At 36.0% G+C, this 10,536-nt stretch overlaps 1 protein-coding gene across 1 annotated transcript; it reads left to right on the forward strand.

Moving 5' to 3' along the window:
• Positions 1-6,707: 6,707 nt before the first annotated feature.
• LOC145094122 (uncharacterized) lies at positions 6,708-9,221 on the forward strand. The gene is made up of 5 exons (XM_079032406.1): positions 6,708-6,886; positions 7,908-8,125; positions 8,253-8,483; positions 8,563-8,717; positions 8,874-9,221. The coding sequence occupies exons 1-5, from the start codon at positions 6,788-6,790 to the stop codon at positions 9,044-9,046; spliced, it is 876 nt and encodes a 291-aa protein (XP_078888532.1). The 5' UTR covers positions 6,708-6,787; the 3' UTR covers positions 9,047-9,221.
• Positions 9,222-10,536: the final 1,315 nt, after the last annotated feature.

A 10,536-nucleotide genomic window follows, 5' to 3' on the forward strand; every position in this document is an offset into this window, starting at 1 on the left:
TTCCTTCTTAGCGTCGATCACGAATGCTAAGTATGATGTACACCCCTTGGTCAAACATTTTGTGGCTTTCATTAGAGAAATGATTCCAGAATTTACTCTGCGTTTATCTCCGTACACCATAAACGATTCCTTCCCAGGCGGGTTCACTTTCACTATTTTCTTCTTGCATAAAATTCCGGCATCATTGGCGCTAAGCCAATCCATTCCCAAAACGATGTCGAAACCGTTAAGTTCGATAGGCAATAATTCCTCGTGTAACTTATTCCCATTCAGATCAATTAAGATGTTTTTCATACGATGGCTAACAGGTACAAACTTGCCACTAGCAACTTCGACTAATAAGGCATTATCTAGTCTATCAATAGGCAAAGCTAGTTTTCTACCAAATTCATACGATATAAAGGAGTAGTTGGATCTAGAATCAAATAAAATTTGGGCAGGCAATTTGTTAACGAGAAAGGTACCTGAAGCGACATCAGCTTCATCTTTCCAGTGTCATCTGCAATGCTCTCGCCTTTGGCTTTGGCGGAATGTTGGGTCTTGCTGCTTCCTTCTTTTTCGGACAATCCCTTGAGATGTGCCCCTCCTCACCACAACCATAACAGACATTCTTGGTGAAGGTGCAGTCGTTGGCATAATGCCCTGGCTTTCCACATTTGAAGCATGTGGTTTCCCCGCCACACTTCCCATGATGCTTCTTCTTACACTTTTCGCACCACTTCGCCTCTATCTTTCCTCCACTTCCTCTCGAACCAGCTTTCGAGAATTTACTTTTCTTGCTAGACCCTGAAAATCCATCGATTTTCCTTTTCTCATCAACCTCTGACCTTTCCAGACCTTTTTCCCTGATCTGGGTCTCAACATTTCTAGCAGCCCAGATGGCGGCTTTCAATGTGGTTGCTTGCTTAACTATTGGACCATAGTCCGCTGGTAGTCCAATGGCAAACTTGTTGACCTTAGAGAGTTATGTAGGCACCAAATATGGGATAAACTTCATCTTTTCTGTGAGACTTGCAGCGTATTCAGTAACGCTCAATTTCCCTTTCTTCAAATTCTGAAACTCATTACTGATTTCCAGAAGGTCCTGCTCGGAGCAATATTGCAGTTTTAGTTGTTCCAAAAAATCTTCCCAAGACATTTTGCTTGCTTCTCCCTTGGGCATAGAGTCAGCTAACAGCTTCCACCAACTCAACACGCCAGATTTTAACAGAGGGATCGCAAGAGCGGTCTTCTCCCTATTGTTGCATTCGCAACTTTCAAACATAGTCTCCATTTCGGAGACCCAGTCCATAACTTGCACCGGCGTCGGGCTTCCGGATAGACATGGTGGTTTGGACACCATGAAATCCTTGTACTTGCACCCACGCCCATCATTTCCTCCATCCTGGTTATTGCGCCTAACCACGGGTGGGTTGTCTTGACCAATGATCCCACTAAAGTTTTCTCCTTCAGACTGCCCTCCATTCTCCTCGGGCTCTTCCACTTGAATTGACGGTTCTTCACAATTCTGCCTAAGCAGACGTCTTGTTTCTTCCATTTGACGATCCAACATCGTTTGAATCATCATTTGTACACCAGCCATTGTTATCGGCTCAGGTGCAGCAGCTACAACAGGTACTTGTTGAATTACAGGCGGTTGATTCCTGTTTTCATTAGCATTTCCAACTCCGCTTCTTGTTCTCACCATTTTTGATCTATACACCGAATAAGGTGAAATTTAGATCTTCATTCACGATAGATATTCAAATCATCCTTATCACTCCGAAACGTTTACATGCTAGATCTAATAACGTAACCATACGCTTAGAATCCTAAACACATAAACCTTCATATCCGGTTGGCAACAAACCGTAGATCCGAACAAATAATATCATATATGGCAACATATAACATTTAGCACATAAAAGCATTTTAGGCAACTTTCCTAAAATAAACTAGTGCTCGTGTCTAAAATTTATCAGACACACATCTCACAATCTCCACTTAGCATACTAAGTTTAAGTCTAGAAATCCTACAAATTCCTAGTTCGCTTAAACTAATGCTCTGATACCAACTGTGACATCCCCAAAATCTCGGCCAGAAAAGACCAATTTCATTTATGCTTTTTAAACATATTTAGAGTAAATCCTTTTAATTTTAAAAGAGATGCGGAATTTGTTCCCAAAAACAAAACATGATAAAATAGATATTTATCAAAACATTTCATATAGAAATATGATTTCATTTCATAATCAAAAGTCGGGATGTCATGTTCCGATACAGATCATAAACCATAAACGATAACATTACAAGTCATTCAACAAATATATACATATACATACTTGTAAACAAAACAACTTGATGATTCGCCTATCTTAAGCTCTTGCGCCACTTCCTGTAATACAAATAAACTGAGTGGGTCAAGCTTGGGAGCCTGGTGAGCATATAGGGTTTTCAACCCACAATAATTATATTTAATTTCAACAATCCACAATAAACCCGATTACCCATTCCCGTTCTCCTCACTTTACGTCCCTAAAATAACATCTATTATAAGGAACCTAATTCAGGATTTTCATCGGGACGGATATTACTGCAGAGGGGCTTCCTCAACAATAAGTGCCCTAAAGGCAACCATGTGGGGGATAGAGTACACCGGTGAACACGTCGTTCACAACACCTACAGGTAATGAGCCTGCTAGTGTTCCACATGACAGTCTAGAATAGTCCGTGGCCGTCATCCATACTCTGCTGAATGACTAGAATAACACCAATAACACCGAGGCCTCTCATCTGTTTATTTCACACCAATTATCTACCCATGTTCTACCCAACATATTAGTAGATAAAAATATACATTTTTATACATTGTTTAAAAAACCTGTATAGCATGCTTTAATCAATACATATTCCACATAACAGATGAGGCATACACACATAACACGTATTTCATAGAGAATATATCAGATCTATGAGATAGAAGAGAGCCAATATACATTCACACATATAACAACAAAATATATACGCATAACACGTATTTTATATAGAATACTTCATAATATTGCGTTGGAATGAAAATGACTACACACTCACTTGATCAGAAGATGATCGGGCAGCACTACGGCTTGTAGAAGTAGTGTTTCTCCGTAGATCTGGAAAATCGTCACAAAAACCGGGCTCCTCGCGGGCAGGGTTTCGGCTCGGAAATCTCACTTCTCGGGATCCTCGGGACTTCGGAACTTGCTTAGGGGCTCGGGAATAATACCGGGGCTTCGGGATATGATTGGCACGCAAATCGAGGCAAAAACTAGAGAGAAAGCAAGAAAAATCGCAAGGAAAATGGCTGATCTCGAGTTCTATTTATAGGCTGCTGGGTCTGGGATTACGCTGGGCGTAATTTCAAATTATGGTGGGCGTACTCAGTACGCTGGGCGTACTTTGACGTCACTGCGTGCGTCGACCGGTGGCACTCGAGTATTGGTCAGACAAGTTGCACCCGTCTGAGTACGTTGGGCGTACTCAAATTACGCTCGACGTAATTTGACTCGTCAAACTTCTAAATTGCGTAACTTTCGCATACGAGCTCCGTTTTTGACGTTCTTTATATCCAAGCGTAGGTGAGACCATACTCTACAACTTTCGTTTAGACTCTGTTGGCAAATTTTGATTTTATTTTTTATTATTTATTTTTAGAAGGCCGGGACAGAAAAACTTCGTTATAAATTCATAACTTCTTCGTCCGACGTCCGTTCTCGCCTATCTTTTCATCGTTTCACTACTAACAATGAGATCTTCGATTCTCGTTTAGATTGTTTCGACTAAAAACCGCTCGATCTCAAATCGAGTATTCGGGCTGCATACTGCCAAGTCGAAACTTCAGAAAATCATAACTTCCTCATACGAAGTCAGATTTGGGCGTTCTATATATATTCGGAAACCTCGTTTCGGCCACTACAACTTTATGCAAAGATATCAAGTTTATTTTACACTTAAATTTTGACGCTTATTTTATTCTTAATTCATTAAATTATAATACTTAAGAAAACACACATAAATCACATAATTCACATAATTCACAAATAATACATTTTATTATTTCAAATTGGGGTTACAAAGGTTAACCTAGACTATTACATTGCTAAAAATTGCAAGCCCAGAAACACAGGCGTTACAGTTCCAAACGTCAAATGCGACTGGGAGCGAAAGTTGCAATTCCGATTGGTTGCAAAGATCGGAAGATAATGGAAGGCACATATCCAAATTCAAATTCTGAAATGAGTTCTAATTGAGGAGTATGTTGGTTGCGATTGGATATGACTGGTTGCGAACGATCGCAAGCCATCACTATCTCTAATTATTGGATGCGAACGATTGATGCTTACTATGGGATACATAGTCTACTTATTAGAATCAATGGCGCGTGGGGTTTGCATGGTAACTTGCATGGATTAAGGATGGAAGATTCTTTTTATTTTTGGAAGCAATATTTACTTCTATTTATTTTAGTTTCTAGTAAGCCTCTAATAGGCAGTTTCTTTTTTGTAATCATTTTCAGACTATAAATAGCCCCATTGTCAAACTTTATGAATGCATGACTGAATTTTGAATAATAGAGCTTTGGTGCTCTTTTGAGTTCCTTACTCGCTATTTGTCAATTCTAGGACGCGTTTTCTAGATTGAATCGAATTCAAATCAAAAGGTTTCTATTTGTCTTCATCAATACTCAATCTATAGGTCTGGATTGTTTATCAAATCTATATTTTCTTGTTTTCTTGTTGATTAAGTTATTATTTCCGTTGCATTCATAATACTTTAAAGCAAACCCCCTCCATATTCGTATCATAAGTGGTATCAGAGCACATATTTTCGATTTTCTTGATAAGTTGTTTAATTTTATTCGATTTCCAAATTGTGTTGTTGGTGCTATTGAAATCGCATCAGGAGCCATGAACTTTGATGATCCAAACTTCGTTAATGTCTTGCGTGAAGCTTTGCGTGGCTTGCAAGAAGGAGATAGGAGGCAAGCTAGGCGTGGGCAATTTAGGGTTACTAAAGATTGCAAGGTCAGCAAATTGCATGAATTCATTGGTGTGGCCGATCCAGAAGTATATTTGGATTGGGAGAGAAAGGTCAACAGAAGATTCTCTTTGTTTGTTTGTTGTAATATAAACAAGTATGTTTGACCGGTGAATGTGTTTAATTTAATTTTAGAAGTTACAAACTTAGTAGAAACATGACTATGGGTTTTATATCAATAATATCATACTCTTAGACTATTTTTGACTAAATTTGTCATTATGTCTAACTTTACTTTTGACACTTGTCTTGGTCTTACTTGATGATTCGTTGTTAGTTGAATATGTTGGATATAGAGTGTCATAATTTTACTTGTGACAGATCCTTTGGCAACGACTGCATTTCTTTACAAAACAAACAACTTCAAACATGTCTTTTGTAGATTTCCTCACTCTTATTTGAAAGCTCTCAGTAGAAAATTTGAATATCAAGTTAAGCTTAAGGTCTTCTTTGTTTTTTAACAGTTGAAATAGCTTCACATATGAAAAATAGTTATGGGCTACAAACCTTTACGTTTTTATTATGATAATTTAGGCAATGGTAAGGGTTTAGACATCCCTAAGAGTAGTTTTTGTTTCTTCAAAATATGATAAATAAGGGTACTTTCCATGTCGGGGTTTTCAGGCTTGTCGGTTCTCAATTTCATCATCTTTAGATTTAGTCTCATCTTTAGCAAATTTAGTGAAGCTCTGTAACTGTTCAACCAGGTATCAATGTGAAATTATGTTACCATCATCATCAACAATATTAGTTTTGCCTTATCATTTGCAAATTCATCAACATCAAATATTGGAGCAACATCATCGGCAACCTTACCTTTATAACTAAAGTCAACTTTTCTACATGCCCAGTGTAAGAAGGAATATGATTTAATGTCATAGGTAATAAATTACAAATTTGGTTATATCTAGCATCGGAAGACCCATTGTCATCATAACGATTTTCCCTAGAAACCGATTAATACCATTTTTCATAGCATGATTAACAACAAACAATTGTATTGTGTGGGGATGCATACTACTAACAAACTAAGAAAATATTTGACATAAGTATTATCAAGAATATGTATAACTATGTTTGATCAATGACATGAAAAAAATAGACATGTTTGATTGGTGTGTAACCTAAACTTGAAAGCAACCAACGTAATAACCCAAAAAATATTGAATCTACTTCTTATATCTACATCAAACATATATAATCCGAAACAATACAAATGCCATAATATAAAATGTCAGGAACTCATTTTTTAGTATCCAAAAGCTTTACAGATTTACCCAACAACGACAATACAAATGTCATAATATAAAATGTCAGGAACTTTAGTCCAAAATGTTTGTATGTTCTGGAATACGCTACAGAATGCACTTTTCCAATCCAAAATGTATGAGAATGTTAGATTCCGAACAAGACTAGGGTTAACCACCACCAACTCCGAAATATTCATTAGTACTCGATTAGTACTCGAGAATGGGGTATTCGAAAGTAAGTGATCATTTTTGATAAGGTAAAAAATGGTTAGATATTTTTGTTTAAAATATTTTGTTTACAATGGTTAGTTTAATGAATTTCCCTTTAATTAATAATCTAATAATACATATTGCACACATGGCATGATGTTATTGGTTTCACCACGCAAATAGAAGAATCGATGACTTTTACCGATCTCCCCACCTTCGTACGGAGCAGCTCGCCGAGACACTTGCGTTCCTAACAAAGTTCTAAACAAAAATGGCCGAAGAAACCGAAACTCCGACAATAACAACAGCATCAGGATCCGAGAAACATCTCAATCCGTCTTCTAATTCTTCTCAATCCGATCCTAAGCAGGTTTGGAACCTCTATTGATTTCAAATATGTGATTTGACATTGCGAGCTTCAATCAAGATCAATTTTAGGGGTTTTTTTGTTACATTTTCCCGATCGTTTGATTGGTTTTAATTTTTGTGTGTTTGTGGCGAGATGACGACGTTGATCTGTAGCTGAGTTGTTAAACTAGTTTGAGTTAAAATGTAAAATATCACTTTTGGTAATTCGTTCAAAACCCTAAAGACCAAATTGATGTCAAATTTTGCCAAGAACCATATGCAATTCTCCTTGCGTTCAAAACGAGATAACTCTGACTTAGCAGGCGTAGATTTGATGTAGAATGTTTTTATAAATTTGACACCAACAGTTTCTTATTCGTAGCACTTGTAACAAACTTCATTATAGTTCCCAAATTGTTTCGAAGTATTTGATTTTTGTATAAACTTCTGGAGCTAAACATAGGGAGTAATTCTTATATCTGACGTATATATATGTGCAACATGGAAGTGTATAATTTGATGTTCTATCAGTATCTTATTGATTGCAAATTGTAGGAGGCCTTCTTGAAATTCTAATAGTTGGGTGCTTTGGCTGCTTGGGATTATACTGATCTTATCATGGAATGAAAATTGGATGATTTTTATATATTTTTTTGGTGACATTGTGGATTGCAACTTCAATGCAATTGTAAATGCTATTTTTAACAAATAAAACTTTCTTGGATATTTATTTTGGTTATTGTCGTCAAATACTTTATATTTTTGCATTCTTCTCTAATGGGATTGTATTCAGTACCTCCTCCATCTCCAAAAAAACACAATCTTGAAGTGAAATCTGGTTTCATGAGAGTATCTTCTACTAATAATCAAATACATAGGAGAAAACAGGGGAGACTTGTGGACTAAAGGGAACATTATCAACATCTTGTAGCTATTGCTAATAAGAAAATGGATAACTTGGATCCGAATCTTACAAACAATGAAAGTCTGATATTTATAGTTTTGAAAATTTTGGAAGTTAATAATCCATTTTAACTTTGCAGTTACCTCCATATCCATTCTATGGGTTCACAGCACCAAATGGGGAACACCCAATGTTTCCAATCATGTACCCAATGCTTGTTCCTCCACAACAGGGTCAGGATCAGATGGATCACGGAGCAGGAATCTACGCTGTTCCCACTTTTCCAAATTCATTCATGGGACCCGTTGCTGGAATTCCAACTAATACTCTCATCCCTTTTACTTACAATATCCCTACGTAAGTATTCATATCATTCGGATTTTTTAAAATCCTTTCATCTTTTTGTTAAATGCAAGAAAAGAAATAGCTGTGTACTTTCAATTGAGTATAAAGTTATTAAAAAAAAAGTGTTGATTTGTATCAGTGGACAAAGTCCTACTGAAGGTGGAACAGGGGGTGAGGAGGTCGGGCAGGTCGGGCAGCAACAGCAGGGGGCAGGACAACAAAGACAAGTTGTGGTTCGGAGGTTTCAAATTGCAATTCATCTTGATTTGATGCTGATTTTAAAGCTGGCAGCTGTTATTTTCCTCTTCAATCAAGATGGCTCAAGGAAAAGGCTTGTCTTGCTCATATTCTTTGCCTCACTCATCTATCTGTAAGTTATCTTAATATTTCTATTTCTCCTTTAAATAATAATAATAAAATGTTTGTGTATGTGTGTGTGTGTGTGGCAGGTATCAGACGGGCGCTCTCGCACCATTAATACGGTGGCTCTCACAAGGAATGCAAAGGGCGGGTGCACCTCCACAACAAGGTAGACCGGGCGTTAGGGCAGCAGATCTCATCCCTCCAGCTGCAAGGCAAGAACATGAAAATCCTCCTTTGCCAGGTATTCATGCATTTATTAGCCCTTTATAGTTTATAGTATTACTAAAATAATGATCTGCAACACTTTTTATCCTATTTTTGTAATAGGAAAAAATGGAAGTGCTATTTCTTACATTTTAACTGTTTTTTAATTTTGGGATACAAACTCTGTTGTTAGATGGACAAGTTGGAGGCGAAAATGAAAACCAAAACCGTGAAGGTGATGTGAATGAAGAAGGTGAAGTTGATAATGGAAACAATAATCGATGGTGGGGAATTGTGAAGGAGATACAATTGATTGTTTTTGGCTTCATTACTTCTCTTCTCCCTGGATTTCACAATATCGATTGAATTTTATTATACACCAATATTGTTAACGAATTAGGGTTACTTTTTTAAGGGAAAAAAAAATAGGAAGGTTTCGTTTATAAATTCAATGGATGTCATGATATATATAGGTATGCTATTTCTTCCATTTTTCCTTGTATGACATATTATAAGACTTATTAGTGCTCTTTTCAGATCATTTTGTGATATGGGTTCTACCAAATTGTCGACGTGTCACTAGTTATTATAAATAGAAGGCTGGTGTCAGGAAGGCAAAGATTCATTTATAGAACACTTTCTGTCTTAATTTCTTTTATCGATTTTTTTTTTTTTTTTTTTTTTTTTTTTGGTTTTAACATTATAAGGAAGTTGAACTACCTTCTTCATCCTTTTTCAAGAGTGTTGTTCTGTACTTTGTCCAAAACTTTTCTTTCACTTAGGCCTCTATTTTGGAATGCATTTCGGTCATGATTCAACTTGAGATTTAAATCTAGTTTTAAAGCGGAATTCCATGTCAACTTGAACTTGAGATTTACCAATAAAATTAGAGGAAATACACGACAAATTTTATATAGTTCATGTTGTTGATATTAAAAGTTTCAAAAAACTTTCCTACACACCAGCATATTCGAGTTGTGAAGGTATACATACCCCATCATCATGCACCGTAATGGATATACATATTCTAGTTATTGATTAAGATGCAATATGTGTTCAAAATTTGAAAGTGTATTGATGGATAAATTTTTAGAGTACAACGTCCTAATAACAAATTATTAGAAAATGCAATGTTGTAGTAAAGCCGTCTTTTCATGTATTAGTATTTTTGGGTTAAACTCAAATAAAATTTGTTCTATAAATGTTTTTAGCTTTTAAGCTTTCAAGTCCAACTTTGTCTACTAACTATAGCTTTGATAAGCAATGTTGTAAAACTCGTCGAGTTGGCTGATTATTCCTTCGAGTACTCGCTACTCGGCCCCTTACCGAGGCGAATTATAGAATCCTGAGTACTCCCCGATCGGCCCCTTACTGAACTGAGTAGTGTTGTAAAACTCGATCAAATTGGTGATTAATTTGTATATTATATTTAATGATTTATTATTTAACACACACATGTGATTATTACTACATATATATCTTAAATTTTTAGTAATTATTCACGAAATGAGACCATTATTATTATTATTATTATTATTATTTTTTGTAGTTTTTGTGTATTTACATGTATCTAATTTTGTTATATATTTCAATTAATTTATGATTTTGACATATATTATTTCCCAAAAAATATTTCTACATAAATTACCAAATCCGAGTACTCCTGAGTACTCGCTACTCGGTAGTTAGCCGAACAGGTACCGAGTAACGAGTTCTACAACCTTGTTGATAAGTATCTTTAGCTAATAAACTCTCGAATTATACTTGCTTTCCTTGTAAATATACCTTTTAGTTATTCATGATTTTGAGTTGAGTATCAAGGTTTCAATCAAAACATGCATAATATAAGATGCAAA

Source organism: Lactuca serriola, chromosome 3 (assembly GCF_051521515.1).
Source record: "Lactuca serriola cultivar US96UC23 chromosome 3, Lser_US96UC23_V15, whole genome shotgun sequence".
Lineage (NCBI taxonomy): Eukaryota > Viridiplantae > Streptophyta > Magnoliopsida > Asterales > Asteraceae > Lactuca > Lactuca serriola.

What these genes read in the sequence shown, in the direction of transcription:
- LOC145094122 (XM_079032406.1), top strand. Translation starts at nt 6,788, where the DNA reads ATGGCCGAAGAAACCGAAACTCCGACAATAACAACAGCATCAGGATCC. An exon ending in TTTGCCTCACTCATCTATCT is followed by an intron (nt 8,484 to 8,562) that starts GTAAGTTATCTT and finishes TGTGTGTGGCAG; the next exon opens with GTATCAGACGGGCGCTCTCG. An exon ending in TGAAAATCCTCCTTTGCCAG is followed by an intron (nt 8,718 to 8,873) that starts GTATTCATGCAT and finishes CTCTGTTGTTAG; the next exon opens with ATGGACAAGTTGGAGGCGAA.